The sequence below is a fragment of the Gavia stellata genome, chromosome 3 (genome assembly GCF_030936135.1).
Source record: "Gavia stellata isolate bGavSte3 chromosome 3, bGavSte3.hap2, whole genome shotgun sequence".
NCBI classification, from domain to species: domain Eukaryota; kingdom Metazoa; phylum Chordata; class Aves; order Gaviiformes; family Gaviidae; genus Gavia; species Gavia stellata.
Window position 1 is genome coordinate 56,928,932 of NC_082596.1, and position 18,651 is coordinate 56,947,582.

At 40.1% G+C, this 18,651-nt stretch overlaps 1 protein-coding gene across 1 annotated transcript; it reads left to right on the top strand.

Moving 5' to 3' along the window:
- The first annotated feature begins 624 nt into the window (after positions 1 to 624).
- NDUFV2 (NADH:ubiquinone oxidoreductase core subunit V2) lies at positions 625 to 17,501 on the top strand. The gene is made up of 8 exons (XM_059815233.1): positions 625 to 749; positions 4,178 to 4,243; positions 10,606 to 10,668; positions 10,754 to 10,870; positions 12,382 to 12,550; positions 14,907 to 15,016; positions 15,914 to 15,990; positions 16,920 to 17,501. The coding sequence occupies exons 1-8, from the start codon at positions 708 to 710 to the stop codon at positions 17,011 to 17,013; spliced, it is 738 nt and encodes a 245-aa protein (XP_059671216.1). The 5' UTR covers positions 625 to 707; the 3' UTR covers positions 17,014 to 17,501.
- Positions 17,502 to 18,651: the final 1,150 nt, after the last annotated feature.

Genomic DNA, 18,651 nt, shown 5'->3' on the forward strand with positions numbered 1-18,651 from the left:
GTAAAATGAGAATGTTTCTCAAAGGTCAAGACGGCAATCAAATGTTTGGTCTTGTTTTTTCTGATCAAGGGAGGTCAAAATACAGATGCAAGCTGTTCAAACATTAACTACCCCCATCAACAGAACAGGGTAGAAAGGAGGAAAATGGAGGACCAGAAAAACCTCAGCAGTTTCTGCAATTCTCCCCTACTTATTAGCCACTTGCTTCCAAAGGGATTTGGTTTTTTCATACTAATGTATGTCACAAAAGGTTAAAAGTCACTGAAAACTCTCATACAAGCTGTGTGGTTTGCTTCCCTTACTCCACACAGACCTGCCACGCCTGACAGGAGAGGAGTCCAACGCCTGCAGGAGGGACAGTCCGGGTAACTCCTCCTTCCCGAACAGGCAGTCACGAGACCCGCTGGGCAGTAAGGTGAGCGGAAACCCTCTCATTTTGGAGGGGCGGCCAGCAAAAGGCAACGCACAAACCGCCACGCGCCAACGGCCGCCACGCGCCAACGGCCGCCGCGCACCCGCACGCGCGAGCGCCGAGCCGCTCCGCTCCCGCCAAGGCGTCCGGCTCGCGGGCGGGCGCGCGCGCGCGCGCAGCCGGGCGTGGCCGGCGCATGCGCGGGGCGGGTCTCCTTGCCGCTGCGCGGAGGGCGAGCGTAGGCCTCAAGGAGAGGGAAGAGGGGGCGGGGGTCGCCGCTTCTGCCGCCGGCGCTATGTTCCTGTGTGCTCCCCTGCGGGCCGCGGCCGCACGCTCGGTAAGGGGGAGGCTGCTGCGGCCATACGTCTGTCCCCGCCGGCCGGGGCAGGGCGCCCGCTCGGCTGGAGGAGGCCGCGGGAGAGCAGGGAGGTCGCGGCGGGGCGTGGGGTGGGAGGTCGGTGCTGCCCTGGCAGTGGGCGGGCGGCCCGAGCCCGCGGCGGGGCACGGCCTTGGGGAGGAAAGGCCCGGCGCAGCCGGTGGAAGGGCGTCGCTGCCGGGTGCCTCCCTCGCCCTCGGGGCCTGCCGGAGTTACCTGAGCGGCTCTAGTGTTGCACTGCCGGCATCAAGTGAAAAAGGCTCCGCCAGTAACTGCTTGGTGCCTATTGCAGGTTATTGGGAACCTTCCCAAGTGGAAATAATATTTCTGACTTGCCCGTGTGTGTAAGATTAACCATTGGAAGGAAGCCCCTTAGTTTGTTTTTCAGTCCTGAGTCAACTCTTTGCGTTCATTGAAATCCTTTAGGCCAGTGCAAAAAATGGGGGCTCATCCTATTTTTTCTTCAGCCTTGAATTTGCAGGTGTCGTTCCTGAAAACAGAACAATATCTTTGGGTGAAATAAAGGGTTTTCATCTGAAGTGCTTCCTTTTGAGGGAACAATGCAGATGTGTTATATATACTTAGCATTTAGTATGGTTTATACCAGAGTATCACATCCTCATTTATATGCACTCAAATTTGCATGCCAGTGCACTTCATTTGATGTGCTTCATGTCAGTTGATAAAGACAGTAGACTGAGGGTTTCCTGGAAAAGGTGGCACTCGGGAAAGATCTGCAGTCCACAGAGTTAGCCGTGTCTCCCAGAGTTCATTTTGGCCTCTGACACAGAATGGCAGGAGATTAATTGCTTTCCTGGCTGCTGCTTTCAGATGACCCAGGAGTAGAGAGCAAAGAGGAGATGGATTCATACAATATAATACACATAACTGCGTAGTAAATCCAGTGCTTCCTGGAAGGACTGATCATGTGACAAGGAAAGACTGCAGCCACCATGTGAAACTATGTTGCAGGTGAAATTACATGATCTGCTGCTGAAAAGATTGAGCTGATCAGGTTGCTCTTAAAGAAGAGCAGGGACTGTAGGTCCCTGGTACTTAAGCTTGGATATCAGATCTGACCCTGTGACTGTATTTTTGCTAGTTTGATGCTGATCCACTTGAAGTCCCACAAATTTTATACAGTAACAGAAATTAAGTAGTTGATGGATTGTTTTTTAATACACTATAATTCTGCTTTAAGAAATCTCTAATTTGATCTAGAATTCAATATAAAACTTAATATAAAATTAAATTTGTTACAGAGTGATTACTTATGACAAGATAATATTATCAAATTATCATAGTAATACTGGTCAGAATCTAGAAATCTTGATCTGTTTTGGCATGACGGATCCATGCAGAGGGTACAGAGAATAGCTGAACAGAACTTGCATACGGGTATGTGTTCTGTTGATATTTCAGGTTTGTGTTTACTTTACGTTTGACCTCTTATGCCTGATCTTACTATTCAATTAGAAAAAAGCTGAAGAAGCATGTAAATGCTTACTAGAGAAGAACCTTGGTAGTGATGGTAGTTCCTGCAGACTTTAAATTTAAAGCACTTATGATATAAAGTAACAAATTGGAAAATTCTTCGTGAACTTGAGGTACTGAGGGAGCTGGCGGAGGAGCTTGCCAAGCCACTCTCCATCATTTATCAACAGTCCTGGTTAACAGGGGAGGTCCCGGATGACTGGAGGTTTGCCAACGTGATGCCCATCTACAAGATGGGCCGGAAGGAGGATCCGGGGAACTACAGGCCTGTCAGCCTGACCTGGGTGCTGGGGAAGATTATGGAGAGGTTCATCCTGAGGGCGCTCACAGGGCACATGCAGGACAACCAAGGGATCAGGCCCAGCCAGCACGGGTTCATGAAGGGCAGGTCCTGCTTGACCAACCTCATCTCCTTCTATGACCAGGTGACCCGCCCAGTGGATGAGGGAAAGGCTGTGGATGTTGTCTACCTGGACTTTAGTAAAGCCTTTGACACTGTCTCCCACATTATTCTCCTGGAGAAACTGGCAGCTCGTGGCTTAGACAGGTGCACTCTTTGCTGGGTAAAAAACTGGCTGGACGGCCGAGCCCAGAGAGTTGTGGTGAATGGAATCAAATCCAGCTGGCGGCCGGTCACAAGCGGAGTCCCCCAGGGCTCAGTTTTGGGACCGGTCTTGTTTAATATATTTCTCGACGATCTGGATGAGGGGATAGAGTGCACCCTCAGCAAGTTTGCAGATGACACCAAGTTGGGCGGGAGTGTTGATCTGCTCGAGGATAGGAAGGCTCTGCAGAGGGATCTGGACAGGCTGGATGGATGGGCTGAGGCCAATTGGATGAGTTTCAACAAGGCCAAGTGCTGGGTCCTGCACTTGGGACACAACAACCCCATGCAACGCTACAGGCTTGGGGACGAGTGGCTGGAAAGCTGCCCTGCAGGAAAGGACCTGGGGGTGTTGATTGACAGCCGGCTGAATATGAGCCAGCAGTGTGCCCAGGTGGCCAAGAAGGCCAATGGCATCCTGGCCTGTATCAGAAATAGTGTGGCCAGCAGGAGCAGGGAGGTGATTGTGCCCCTGTACTTGGCACTGGTGAGGCCGCACCTCAAATACTGTGTTCAGTTTTGGGCCCCTCACTGCAAGAAGGACATTGAGGTGCTGGATCGTGTCCAGAGAAGGGCGACAAAGCTGGTGAAGGGTCTGGAGCACAAGTCTTATGAGGAGTGGCTGAGGGAGCTGGGGTTGTTCAGTCTGGAGAAGAGGAGGCTGAGGGGAGACCTCATCGCTCTCTACAACTACCTGAAAGGGGGTTGCAGAGAGGTGGGTGTTGGTCTCTTCTCCCAAGTGACTAGTGACAGGACTAGAGGAAATGGCCTCAAGTTGTGCCAGGGGAGATTCAGTCTGGATATTAGGAAAAATGCCTTTACTGAGAGAGTGGTGAAACACTGGAATAAGCTGCCCAGGGAGGTGGTAGAGTCACCCTCCCTGGAGGTGTTCAAGGAACGTGTGGATGTGGCATTGTGGGACATGGTTTAGTGGGCATGGTGGTGTTAGTTGATGGTTGGACTTGATGATCTTACAGGTCTTTTCCAACCTTAGTGATTCTGTGAAATGTTTGATGAGAATTTGTAGTCAAGGCACTTCAATTAAGCTGTTGCAGAGTATTATCTGTTTGAAGTACATTGTCTGAAATGGTTGAGGTAAGTTAAGAGATTTGCTCTCCTACTAGTACGGGAGAGCCCTTAATAGTGTCTTCTTGACTAAATTTAAATTATTAGTGATGACAGTAGAATTAACGGCTTACAATTAGAATAGAAACTAAGCTGGTTCTGAAAGCAGCCACTAGCAGTATGTAAATTATTAACTATTAATACTGTCTACTGTATTTTTTTGTAGATAAGACAAATCCGATACTTACATAGAACAGCAGTGTGCAATGCCAGTGGAGGTGCCTTATTTGTGGTAAGTAATTTTCTACCTTACTGTAAGGGGGATGTGTAAGAAGAGTTTGGCATATGCTTTTTTAAATCTGCCTAAAAGCTTCTGACGGGCAGAAATTTGCTATAGAAGCCTGCTGGCATTTACAAAGAAGGATTTTTTTGGTTGAACTTTTTATTAGAGTTGTGATGGGAGTATCAAAGGTTTTATTTTCGTTTTTGGCCTTACGTTTCTTACCTTATATAGTGAAAACTCTTACTAATGGTGATATTAGCAGCATTTGTGTGTGACTGCAGATTATATTAGCAGCATTTGTGTGTGACTGCAGATGAGACTTTCCTTAAACTTTATTTCATTATAAAACAGTTCTTGTTTCCTTTTTTTTTTTGTTGGAGTTAACTGAGTTTGTAATTGAAGCTCATAAAACTTTTTGCAGGCAGAATTTCTTGATTTCTAAAATTTGCCACAGAATTACCCTTAGGTTCAGGTCTAGCCCTGTTTACTAGGAGTTGAAAAGTGCAGTTCTTGTTCATTTTATATGTGATATAGCATGTTGCATAATGATTCATAATTGAGGCCATTAGGCATTATCATAATATATATAAATAGTAATAGTGATTGCAAAAAAGAAAAAGCCTTCAAATTTAAATGTGTAAAGCAGATGTGTTGTCTACTTCTGAAGAGAACCTGAAGCATCTCCGAGGTGTATTCTGTCCCATTCTGCTCCATTCAGACCTTTATCTAGTCTACAATTCAACAGCTGAATAATTTGGCATTTTTCCAACATTTGGTAGCAATCAACACTTTACTATAAAATTGACTATTTTGTTGAAAGCAGGTGCTCAGCATTTTTGGACAGACTTTTTTTGTTGTTGTTGTTGCCTTTCTGAATCTGTCTCTACAGCTTTTCTCATAAGATGAAGTCAGTGGGATTACAGTACTTGCTTCGTACACTTTTCCAGAAACCTGAGCAGTCATTGATGATTTAAAGAGTGAGAGCTGGTATTCAAGGAAGAGAGGAAACACTGTAGGCTGACAACTTAGGAAACTTCAAGGGTAGTTTGAGGTTGGTGAAGATAGGCAAAAGGTGTCTTTGGCACCCTAATGGATGTTGGTGCCTGGCTTATGAAGCTAGACAGCTTTGTAAATTCTCCAGGCATTTTTCAAGGTTTATGTAACTGTTTAAATTATTTGCTGGAGGGAAGAGCCTGAAAATAGAGAAAGGGAAGTAGAAAAGTAAAGTTGTGTGGTTTAGTTAGCTACTTGTGATATCTAGCTGTTTATTTAATAGCATAATTCACTCCTTTTATTTTTATTCTGCAACAGAGTTTTTGTTAGAAAAGCATAGGAAATTGTTTGTGTGTGGGGTTGTTTTGTGTGTGTGTTTGGTTGTTTTTTTAATAGGCTATATTTGTTCTTCTATGAAGTAAAGTAAAAGGCTACGGGAAGAAGATAGTTAGATGTTATTTTGTGTGTGTGTGTAATTGTTTACCCTAACCACAACTAAAATCCTTCAGAGCAAATGTTAGAAGTTACTTAACACAGCAAATTTCAAGCAAAACTGTTCCTGCTGAAGGCATTGTTTTAATCAACACTAGGTGTTTGTATACAGTCAGAAAATGGGCCTTTTCCCCCCTAGATTTCTCTAGGGGGGAAAAAAACCAACATTAAAAAAAGTCTTAGTTTTCTGGAATATTACAAGTAGATGAAGTGTCAAAGGTTGTTTAAACCTGCTTGTGGAGGAATAGTAGACTTATCTGGGAGTAACTCTAACCTGTTGTGGTGGTTGTCTTTGTATGTCAGTTTACACACAAGTGTCTTAGTTTTGTTTTTGCATATTGGTGCTTCTTGTCGCACTTTCCATATATGAAATCTGTATGTGAAAAAGGGAAATGCATACAGTATACTTGTTTTGTAACAGCAGGGGACAGCCTGGCAAGGGACCCGGTTGTCTTAAAATCTGGTATTAAAAGGCAGTGCTGATTTGCATGCCCTTTTATCCCTTTGCATTTTTTTTCATGCAAGTTTTTTCCTTCATGTTATCAGAATCATACAGAAATAACAAAAATTCTACTGAAACTCCTTTATATTCTGAAACAGCCAAGAAGAGACTTTCTCAACCATTAAATTCAGCCTGGTGCCATCACAGGCAGCTAGATCACACTTCCAGAAAGAGTATATGAAGTTTTAAAACTAGGTAGATTATTAGCCCATAGTAACCTAAGAGAGCTGCTCCAAATCTATCGTATTTCTGATGGCTAGGGAGGCCTGATTTCAAAGATACTTTTATTTACAATAGTTACCTTTCTTTAAACATGCCTTCTCTATCTTTGACTTTTACCTGTCTTTAGCCTCCTTAAGAGCTAAAACTTAACTCTTTTACTTTGTGGTTTTCAACATATGGACTGAGTTTCCTTAACACATCAACTGCCCTGATGTGGGCTTTGTCATAGGGCTGCACAGGGGTTCAGTACAGAAGGTTAGATAATTGCTATATTACAGTTTTAGTTACATGTGAAGATGGTCGGTGAAATACTTGGGTCTGAGAGCACTTCCACCATTCCTAATTTAAGAGAGGTTTATATCTTGAGTTCTGCTGGAATTCCCCTTGGAGGAGAAGTAAGAAATTTCTTTTCATTGCTGATTTGATACGGACTCAACAGGTTGTTGCTCTAAATGTCTTTTCCCCTGCAGACCACGCTTCCTTCATTTTGGTTTGCAGTGTTTCAGATTGGTGTTTATCGCAGGGCATAGGTCAAGTTTCAGGCCAACTTTTTTGCAATATACATGAAAGCTAAATTATTCTAGTTATTCTATTGTATTTCAGTGCTCTTTAATAATTCTCTGTGTCAAGAAAGATGATTAGATCACTGAAAAAGAATAATAGCCCAAGTTGGTGTAGCAAAAAGAATGTGAGATGAACATTCAGCAGCCTTAGTACCTTCCATGGGAGAGTACCATCATCTGTGGGGACAGGCTTGGGTAGGCCTTCACAGTGCAGTAGTTTACACTTTAAGTAGGTTAGGCTGAATGCTGCAATACAAACATCATACAGTCAAGCTATGCATGGAATGAAAACATATTGTGTAAGACTTCAGGAAGTTGGGGAGCACAAGAAGGGAATCAGAAAAAAATGTGTGGGTAGAGTTTGACCTTGCTTTTCAAAAAATTGCTGTAGTTGGTACAGACATAAAATCATAGAATGGTTTAGGTCGGAAGGGGCTTTAAAGATCATCTAGTTCCAAACCCCCTGCCATGGGCAGGGACACCTTCCATTAAATCAGGTTGCTCAAAGCCCCGTCCAACCTGGCCTTGAACACCTCCAGGGTTAGGGCATCCACAACTTCTCTGGGCAACCTGTTCCAGTGCCTCACCACTCTCATGGTGAAGAATTTCTTCCTAATATTTAATCTAAATCTACCTTCTTTCAGCTTAAAGCCATTGCCCCTTGTCCTATCACTACATGCCCTTGTAAAAAGTCCTTCTCCAGGTTTCTTGGAGGGCCCCTTCAGGTACTGGAAGGCTGCTGTAGCTATATATGCTATACATAATTGTTTGTACTTAGTGTGTGTATGGAAGAAGCCTTAATATATCAGTTTCTTTTTGTGAGCATCTTTTATATGAGGAAAGGCCGAGAGAGCTGGGACTGTTAGAGAAGACTGGGGGAGGGGGGATCTTACCAATGTCTATACATACCTGAAGGGACGGTGCAAAGATGATGGAGCCAGGCTCTTTTTAGTGGTGCCCAGTGACAGGACCAGAGGCAATGGCCTCAGAGAACATCAGGAAACACTTTTTTACTGTGAGCGTGACCAAGCACTGGCCCAGCGAGGCTGTGGAGTCTTTCACCTTGGAGATACTTGGAAGAAGCCATCTTGACATGGTCCTGGGCAACCAGCTCTGGGTTGCTCTGCTTGAGCAGCGGCGTTTGGCCCATATAACCTCCAGAGGTCCCTTCCAACCTCAACCACTCTGTGATTTAACATAATATTCCTTCCAATACTGTGTCCTTAACTGTGATCTTGTTCTGAAGAATCTGTAGAATCTGTATCCTAAAAATAGGCAGAAATGCCCCCATACTATTTAGGAGCAAATCAGCTCATGTAAGTCTCGGATAAATGGTGCATTGTCAGACAAATGGAAGACTAGGAAACATGATTGACAAATTCTGAACAGCTCAGTAGGCCTAGAACTCTGCAGGCTCTCAATGAAAACTATCAAACTCTCCACAGCACAGAATTAGATGAAGCCCATTTGGGAAAATGGAAAACAAAAAAAGGTGACATCATCTTATTTAGTGTTCACCTGGGCTGTAGCCTTTACAATGTATCTTGGAGCCTTGCTGCACAAAACTGACTGTGTGGCAAACTGTAGCTTCAGATATAAAGTCTTCATTATTCCTCTTCGCATGTAGGGTATTTTAAGGATATCAGTTTAGAGAGGATACCCTGAAAAGAACAGCTGTTCTAGACAAAGAGGGAGATTTTAATAAAGCAAATATACTTATTTGCAAAAGAAATTAAGATCAAGTACAATTGTAACTGTATCAAATAGCTATGGAAGGTAAAATAGCAGCCTGAAATACAACAGGTGTGCAGATTTGAGAAGGAAAAGTTAAGTTCTGGAAATACTTATTATGAATCATGGATTTGATCTGTGCAGCTAAGACATAGAACAGGTCTGTAAGGGGAAAAAAATTAAATGTTGCACACTATTTCCAATCAGTTTTTCCTCCATCAGCCTCTTTTGGAGAACTTTCATTAAAACTGGTAGAAAACCCTCACCAACACTACATATGAGGAGTCAAATCCTTTATCTGGAAGAGTCAGTCTAAAATAATGCCAACTGTGTTCCTAAAAGCTGTTTTATGTTATCTTGTAGACCACACAATAAGCAATAAATTCACACTTAGTAAAATATTAGTGTGTTCAAAGGCAATCGGTTATCTTTCTATAATTCTTGTTATTAGGGGGAAGTCATCCTTGGTGGTGAAGTAGATTTTGACTGTACTTTTTTATTTGACTTGGAACTGTGATAGCAGTACATGCTCTCAAATTGGTGGTGGCAGTAGTACTGTCTGCTCCAGGATATGGACAGGATACGCAAAGGCAATCTCTTCTTGCTAGACTAACAAACAGATGTAATTGAAGTTAAGTATTTGGCCTTTGGATATTTCCGTATTAAAATTTCTAAATCCAGGAATAGCTATGGACCACACATATTTTAAGTTCTGCACTGATGACAGTCTTTCAGTATGTACCTTGCAGTGTTAAGATTTTTCATTAAATCCTTCGCTGCTTAATAAAATAGTGTGGGAACTGCAAAATCACCCTAGGTTAACTTGAGGAAAATGATCAAAGTGAATGTCAATGGAGTGGGTTTCTTTCTCCTAAATATACTTTTAGAGCTTTTATTATTAGTTGGTTGTGGATTACCTTTAACATCAACCCTCAAGTATAGCTTGCATTCTTCCCCAAACATTCAATTTAATTTGAAACTTTCTCAATTTGAAAACTGTATAAAGCTTGGAATGAAACTTAGCTATGAGTATTTCAAGGATACCATAAATGAGTTGCTTAGAGATAACTAAAATTTTGTGCAGGAAGTTTTTCTGGTGGATAAGGATTTTCGTCAGAACTAAGATTTTATTATAGGAAAATGTCACTTTCTTCAAGACTTCAAAATTTCTATTTTCTGAAAATAGAACTAATTTCAATTTGATATTTCCCTAGAAGACCACCTTAAAAATAATATGATAGAATATCTTATTTTGGAAATACTAATTGAAAATCCTGCTTCTTCCACTCTGATTCAGAATTCTATCTAAAATTAAAATGTTGAAATCCATTACAAATAAAAAGAATATATTAAAATGATTTAATAATCTGTGTTTGAATGTGCAAACATTTTAGTTATATAGCAAGCTTCTTGATGAATTTTAAAGTTTTTATAGTTAGTATCTCATGGGAAAAGAAAAAATGGGCTGTTGTTTTAGTCCCTTGCTGTTTATTAAGGTATTAACCAGAGGACTCTTAATCTACGTGTGCTGAGTTTGAACATAATTGCCAAACTGTATTAACAGTATTAAAAAATGTGTATTTTGATAACAACACCATATTCCTCAAGAATAATTTGTGAATAGGAAATAACAGGAATAAGTCATGATTTTTAAGAGTGATGAAATAATTACCAATATTTTTGATAACTTTCCCAGAGATATTTAATCATTTATGATTGAGTACCATGAAATTTTTATCTGGAATATATTGGTTTTATTCAAGCAACTGTAACTGTCTAATGAGAAGATAATTTTACAACAGTAAATCTTTCCTGAATAGTTTCCTGACAACCCTGTTTTTACATGTTTTCTTTTTCTTTTCCTGAAGCACAGAGATAGTCCTGAAAATAATCCAGATACTCCATTTGAGTTCACACCTGAAAACCAAAAGGTATGCAGACAAAGAAGTTAAATACACAGACTTTCTCTTTAGATCAGTACTGATAATTTTTTCCCCCCTCTTTCCCTTTGAAAAGCGAATAGAAGCAATCATAAACAACTACCCAGGGGGACACAAGTCTGCAGCTGTCATGGCAGTACTAGATCTGGCCCAAAGACAGCATGGATGGTTGCCCATATCAGCTATGAACAAGGTATTTAGTACTTAATTATCTTTCAAACATAATTTTACTGTTTCCTTTAAATATCTTACTGGAATATTAGCATTTATTTATCAAAGCACACATGTGGCACAGAATTGCAAGAATTCCCTATGAGACTACATTTTTAAAAATACAAGGGAAGACTAACCCAGGAAACTCTGGGCTCTGTGTTTACATAATGTTAGCCCATTGCTAGAAACAACAGACAGAACAAAACAAAAATTATATGAGCCTTATTTAGATAGGCTCTTTTCCCAGAATCATCCTTGAAGTAGGAACAGAAACTTGTAAAATTTTGTTCACTGCTGAATTTGGGGGAGGAAAAAAAGATGACAATGGTGGGATTAGTGGCACTACACACATTGCCAGGATTGTACTTAATCTCTAGGCCTATAAAGATTTCTGCAAAGCAACGTTAGCGTACTACGTGTCACGAGTGTTTTATGCCTCACAGCAAGTGCCCAGAAGACTTATCAAACTATTTATTAAAATTGTTTCAAAATAAGCAAGCAAGCAGCTATGCTGCTCTAAAGTGATAGGTTGCATGACAGTAATCAAATACCAAGAACTAAAAAGTTCTGGTTTATATTCATATGATTTAGAGAAGGGCAACTTAACCTCTGCTACTGTTGCTACAGTGTAGCATAAAGCCTCAAATTGCCATTAACACTGAATGGGAAAAGTATTTTTGTTTATTTACTCTAAGTTTTGGATTGATATTATGTTTAAAATGATCTTAAGATTTTTAAGGGAACAGATATTTTCCGTGGTTTGTTATGTGCCTGCTATAGAGACTGGAACATAGAACAGTTACACTTTTGAAAAACAGAGCCAGTTCCCAACATGAGCAGTTTGCCAGGGTTCCAGGTTAATGAGGTCAGGGATACTTACACCAGAACTGGCTCCATGGAAATCGTGCTTCACTCCCTATTTATTAGCTGTGACGCCAATCTGCAGATGTAGCTGTGGCGTTTCTAAGGCCAGCCCTGGTATGTCACAGAACCTGAGACAGACCTGCTGTATCTGAATTAGGTGAGCGTAGTACCAGCCTGTAAGTATTCCCTTACCAAAAGGCTTACATGGGTTAGTGTGGGCCGATGTGTACAAGTTCATTCAGTCATACAGCAAAAGAGTGGAAGTGTAGTATGAGCTGGAGCTGACAATGAAAGCTGGAACCCAGCTGACTCCTCGCATCTAGCTTGTGTATGATGCTAGATGCTGTAGGGAATTGACTTGAGTTCCTTGCTGTGCTAATTCATGGTTTAGTGGTGCTAATTCATGGTTTAGTGGAGTTTGTGCTCAAGCAGGGTGACTCCAATCAGAGTAACTCAGGTGTCTTTTCTTGGCACTTGAATACAGCTGTGCTTTGTTACCCATCCCCTCCCTCTTATTATTTGTTACTGCAGACAGAGGACAGGTGACTTTATTGAAGTGGTTTGTTAAATGCCTTTACTGATGTCCTGTGAAAATTCAATATAGTGTCTGTTTTCCCCTTGTTGCAGGTTGCTGAAATATTAGAAATGCCTCCCATGAGAGTTTATGAGGTAGCAACTTTCTATACAATGTATAATCGCAAACCTGTTGGGAAATACCATATTCAGGTCTGCACTACCACGCCTTGCATGCTGCGAGACTCTGATAGTATTTTAGAAGCCATTAAGAAGAAACTTGGTATGACACAAATTTGTAATACACTTTTTGTAATTTTTTTACCTTTGTTTAATGACACTGAAGTACATTTTTTTTTCATATGGTGGGGATAGAGCAACAGTATTGAAAATATAGAGTGAAATCATTGGAGAATAGGCACTAAATACTTCAAATTTCAGATTTGGCATTTATTCTTTATTTTTAAAGACTTCAGTACAGTAGAGCAGAAAAGGTCATTGTTTGGAGTGCCATTTAGTGGTCTTAAAGTGCTTTTAAAAGCAGTTTGCCAGGAAATGCATTATTCTAATATGACCCTTGGACTGAGAAAGTAAGCCCTGTCCTATACATAGGAGAGGACTCTGAATGCTTTGGCACTTTTTTTATATGCAAAATAAGATTTTTAAGGTATGTGCTATATGAAAGTTGTTTGTGAGGGTTTTTTTACTTAAGTAAGATGATAGAATCATAGAATGGATCATCTAGTTCCAACCCCCCTGCCTTGGGCAGGGATACCTTCCACTAGATCACGTTGCTCAAAGCCCCATTCAACCTGGCCTTGAACACTTCCAGGGAGGAGGCATCCACAACTTCTCTGGGCAACCTGTTTGAGGGTCCCACCACCCACTCCGTAAAGAATTTCTTCCCAATACCTAATACAAATCTACCCTCTTTCTGTTTAAAACCATTACACGCCTTGTCCTATTCACTACACTCCCTGATAAAGTCCCTATCCATCTTTCCTGTAGGCCCCCTTCAGGTACTGGAAGGCTGCTATAAGGTCTCCACAGCGCCTTCTTTTCTCTAGGCTAAACAACCCCAACTCTCTCAGCCTGTCCTCATAAGGGAGGTGTTCCATCCCTCTGATGAGTTTTGTGGCCCTCCTCTGGACCCGCTCGAGCCAGGTCCATGTCTGTCTTATGCTGAGGACTCCAGAGCTGGACGCAGTACTCCCGGTGGGGTCTCATGAGAGTTGAGTAGAGGGGCAGAATTGCCTCCCTTGACCTGCTGGCCATGCTTCTTTTGATGCAGCCCAGGATGAGATTGGCTTTCTGGGCTGCGAGCACACATTGTTGGCTTATATTCAGTTTTTCATTCACCAGTACCCCCAAGTCCTTCTCCACAGGGCTGCTCTCAGTCCACTCATTGCCCAGCCTGTATTTGTGCTTGGGATTGCCCTGACCCAGGTGCAGGACCTTGCACTTGGCCTTGTTGAACTTCATGAGGTTCCCATGGGCCTTGCCTCTCTAGCCTGTCAAGGTCCCTCTGGATGGCAAACATGTTAAGGTAACTTACAAATTCTCCATGGAAAAAGTCAATTGAGAGTGCTGCTGCATTTTATGAGATGTAAGGCAAACCCATGGGGTTTGTGTGTGGGTTGGGTGTGTGTTTACCCCCACCACCACCCCCTTGGGTGGTTAGGGGGAGAAGCAGGGATAAGATCAGCAACTAACAACTCTTCCCCTTCTATGAAGTTGCAAGCTGTGCTAACATTTCCTAAGAACCACTGTGATAAGAGCTGTGGAACAGCTGCTTATTATCTTGCATTTCATATATTCTGTTGTCTGGAAAAGGCATATTTAGATGAAATCTGTCTTGCTTTGTTACTGCAAAGATAGCTTAATTTTAACTGAAACTCTTCGCTTGAGAAGTCAAAGCATTAAAGGTGATTGTGTAGCTCTTACTGAGACACAGGCCTTACTTAGACTTTCATTACTTTTTTCCCCTCCTTCTAATAACTATGGAGGAAAACTGCTTTTCAGCATTCTTCCTTCCATAGAGTACTTTGTCGAGATCAGACTCTGAGATGTTATTTTGGCTAACCTGACCTCTGGGGAAGGTCTGTGTCACTAGAACAATAATGTGGCATGGAAGCTAAGTATGTGTACAGAGTTGTTCAGGAAATAAACCTTTCTGTATAAACTTGGAAGTTGTTTATGAATTTGTAGTGAACAATGTTAATGCTTGGATCTTGGTTCATTTGGGAATTCAGTACTCAACACTGTATATTAATGCATTTCATATCAGCACATGAAAGCTATGTTTTCCCTATTTTTCCATTCTATTGTATTGATTACTAAAAATGTTGCCAAGTAGAGCTGTTTTTTCTTAGAACTATCATTTCATGGTTATTTTTCAATAAATCATACCTGTAAACCTGTAAATGAGGTCTCAAAAATTTATCTGAAGACTGACTTCACAGTTTATTAGAGTCTTTTGTTTAATGGAAACATTTTGGACTCATTTAAGAGGATTTAACTAGGCAAATGTCTTTAAGGTCAAAATGCAAGTAATGGGAAGACTATGGAGTACTTAGACTCATGCTTTATTAATCTTGTTCAGTAACCATTGCTGAACCTAATATTCTTTATTGGTTTAGGTATAAAAGTTGGGGAAACAACACCTGATAAGCTCTTCACGCTGATAGAAGTGGAATGTTTAGGTGCTTGTGTAAATGCACCGATGGTACAAATAAATGACAATTACTATGTAAGTATTACATTCCCTTTTAAAAGACTAAACCTTCTTTGCTGGGTTACCTGTATTTTCACTTGTTTCAGATTCTGAAGTTTCGTCAGTTACTTCAAATTCCTATTGGCAGGGACAACTTACAACCTAGAGCATCTTTCAGTTTCTTGGCCTCATCCTAGAACTCTTCATCTGTGTCATGGTGTATCCATTTATTTTTCCTTTCAGTTACTGTCTTGATTTATACAAGTGGGGTGATGCATTTTTGTGATAGTGGTCTGCCCCTAAATCTGGAATTTTTAAATAGGTATTTGATAAGCTTTTAAAAGCACCTTAAAGCAGTCTGTTGAAAAGCATGGACTGGTTTAACGCTATTTTTTTACCTTTGACTTCTGAATTACGGCTCACTTGGATGCCATCAGACCAAAGGAATTAATGTATTGACTGAATCCAGCTTTAAAAAACCCCTTATTTTTAAAATATTTTATTTTGTTATCAGTCTGATTAATTTTTAAGAACTGTTCTCTTGAACTGTACCCACAATTTTGTTTTGTCACAGCTGACACCGTTTTGCAGTATGTGCAATGGCATGCATATAGTGGGTAGGCAGAGATCTAGCTCACTGATATACCAAGGAATCTGAAAATGCAAACCCATGTTACAGATGACCTGCATCAACACTGTTAGTTTTAACATAATTTCTGCAACTATATGAAAAATAAAAATTTTAACATTAAAATGACAGTAGGCTTTTTAATTTTCCTAATTCTTTGAACCAGTATGTGTGTTAATGGCCAGGATCAAAATTACCTATGCTAGGATCACACCTAAAAGACATACTCTCTGATGAATTTTGAATGCTGCAATTAGCATAATTGCTGACTTTTTCTGTCAATGATCTTATTTTTTTTTTTACAGGAAGATTTGACACCCAAAGATATTGAAGACATAATTGATGAGCTAAAGGCTGGCAAAGTTCCCAAACCTGGGCCACGGTATGCTGTATTTGCATAATAACGGCCAACTACTTGAAGGCTGATCTTTTAGAGAAAAAAAATTCCTGTCCCAGTGATTTGAGTTCATGTCCTACAGCTAAAAAGTGTTAATTAACTTACTGAACAGAATGGCATGCATTCAGTGCCTTTCTATATATTCAAAGCCAAAAAAAAAAGGAAAGAACTGAGAAGAGAATTTTCCATCTTCTTAATGACTGACCAGAGGAGCATAAAATGTGAAAATGTCAATTCTGATTTGGCTTAGTACCTAATAGGGGAATGATACCACCTGTTGGATTTCTTTTGTCTAGAACACGTAAATCAACAAATGCCTGTTGGTTATTTCGGTTTTTTTTTATTTCTGACAAACCCAGAAAGATTGCAAATTTGTGAAAGGGTTATTATTTCTGAACTTTTCTTATCTATTATTTCCTATTGTTCTTTGTTAGCCCAACTACACATACCTTTGTGTGAATGGAGGGAGGAATTTGACTTGGGTGTGTTACCTATTCCTATTGTTTCTATGATGATTTTTTTGAATACAGAAACAATAATCTTAAAACAGTTAGTTTCCAAACACAGGGAAGCATCTTTAGCAAATATATGACTGATACAATTGGATACTGCATTTGGTATTACTGGGATCAACATCACTTTTGCCTGGCCAACCTATAAATAAATAAAAAAGAAAACTAGTGGTCCTATCTTGCATTTCAGTTATGAAACTATTTGCCACTACTTCAATTTGGAATCCTTTTGATTTAAGAGTAGCATCACACATTTCTGAAGGATGAATAGGAAGAATGAAAGAAAAAAAAAAAGTGGCTTCAGCCTTAAGTCAGATTTGTAACTGTCTTCTATCCAGTGATTAAATAGCATCTGAGGTTATAACAATACCAGTAATGAATAAAACTGCTTTCATTTTTCAGGAGCGGACGTTTTTCATGTGAGCCAGCTGGTGGCCTTACTTCTTTGACTGAACCACCCAAAGGACCAGGTTTTGGAGTTCGAGCTGACCTCTAAGAATTTTTGTAATATAAGATGAACTGTCTGGAAAATAATAAAGTAACTTTAATACCAGTAAAAGGATGTATGTTCTAGTACATTTTTTAAAAAAGAAGCAAGCAACAGCAATTAGAAGATCTAACTTACCATGGTTTTAACTACTGCTAAGCATAATCATAATTCTAGATAGTAAGAAAAGTGGTTCTGTAAAGTGACTCACTGAAAGAGTCCATTTATGATCACTGAGAGATTAAAGTTGCATCTTTTAATCTGTCATTGGAAATTCTTTCAACTTTTTCTAAGGTTCTTTGAAGAAGCAACAAAACTGACTAAACTACAAGTCTGGCAAATGCACAAAGAAACAACCTGAAAGGATATTATCTGACCAAACTTCATTGCATGTTACTTTTAAAATTGCAATCAAAATAAACAAAAAAAACCAAACAGGAAAGGTGATCCAAGCTGCATTGTGTAAAAATAAATAAATAAAAAATCTGGAAAGTTCAGTAACAAGTGGTTCTTCTTGAGTCTAATTCTTCTTACTACCAGTCAGTGACCAGGAAAAATGTGAAAATTATTTTATCATGTTATAAAAAAACCCCAAATACCAGCAGTATTCTACTAAAAGAACGAACAGCAACAAAGAAACCACTTCCTGTACAAATTTATTCAGTACAGTCAAGGTATGCAGTTGGGGGAAGACAGAAAATACCAGAACAGTTTAATACATGGCTAAGTGTAATACATGAAACCAGTTACTTGATTCACAGATCTTTCTTTGACCTCACTGCAGTGTATCAGCTGCTTTTAAGAATGTGTGTGAAATTGAGGTATTTCTCTCAATATAAGAAAAGTTGATAATTTTTTTAAATATTGACTGCATATTGACACTTAATATGTAAAGCACTTGCCAGCTTTTACAAGCATATGTATATACACGTATATACATTTCAATGTAAATTAGGAAATGTGAACATGTCAGTCACTTGAGACCATATTGTGCCTGCTGCTTCTAGAATCTCCTGTGGAACTTGCATTCGTATTGCAATTAATGGGATAAATGGAGCTTAATTGTATATGTATTTTATTCTGTATTATATTTAGTTTGATATTCAGATTAACAGTACTTCCCTGAACTATTCTCCCTCTTCTCAAATTTTGTATTTACAGATTTCCCGGCATCATGATTCTCATACAGCCTGTTCATGCCCATCATGCCCCACCTGTATTTTAGTAGGCTCTGTGAAGTTCTTGATGTATTGTTAAACAAGTAGTGTTACTGTTGGTAGTTCTGAGAGCAAAATATATATGTATATCATTTGTGTGTAAAACTTGCTATCCCTTCTACTTTACTATATTTATAAATTGTCATTGAATTGCATACAAATGGAAAAGTAAACTTGATAAATACAAGTAATGAGTGAAGCAGACACCCGATCAGCATGAAAAAAATCACATATGTAAGTGGTATAGAACACCGTGCATATAAGAAAATAGTACATGGATTGAAATATCTCTGATTTAACATTGTTGAATGCTCTTCTGAAAGGTCACTCCGGTGTTTGTAATAGCCACACACCTTGTAGCAGGCCAGGCATCTGGCACTATGTGGCACTTTTCTTAAGACATAAAATGAGATAGCATATTACATTTTGA

What these genes read in the sequence shown, in the direction of transcription:
- NDUFV2 (XM_059815233.1), top strand. Translation starts at nt 708, where the DNA reads ATGTTCCTGTGTGCTCCCCTGCGGGCCGCGGCCGCACGCTCG. An exon ending in GTGGAGGTGCCTTATTTGTG is followed by an intron (nt 4,244 to 10,605) that starts GTAAGTAATTTT and finishes CTTTTCCTGAAG; the next exon opens with CACAGAGATAGTCCTGAAAA. An exon ending in CCATATCAGCTATGAACAAG is followed by an intron (nt 10,871 to 12,381) that starts GTATTTAGTACT and finishes CCCTTGTTGCAG; the next exon opens with GTTGCTGAAATATTAGAAAT.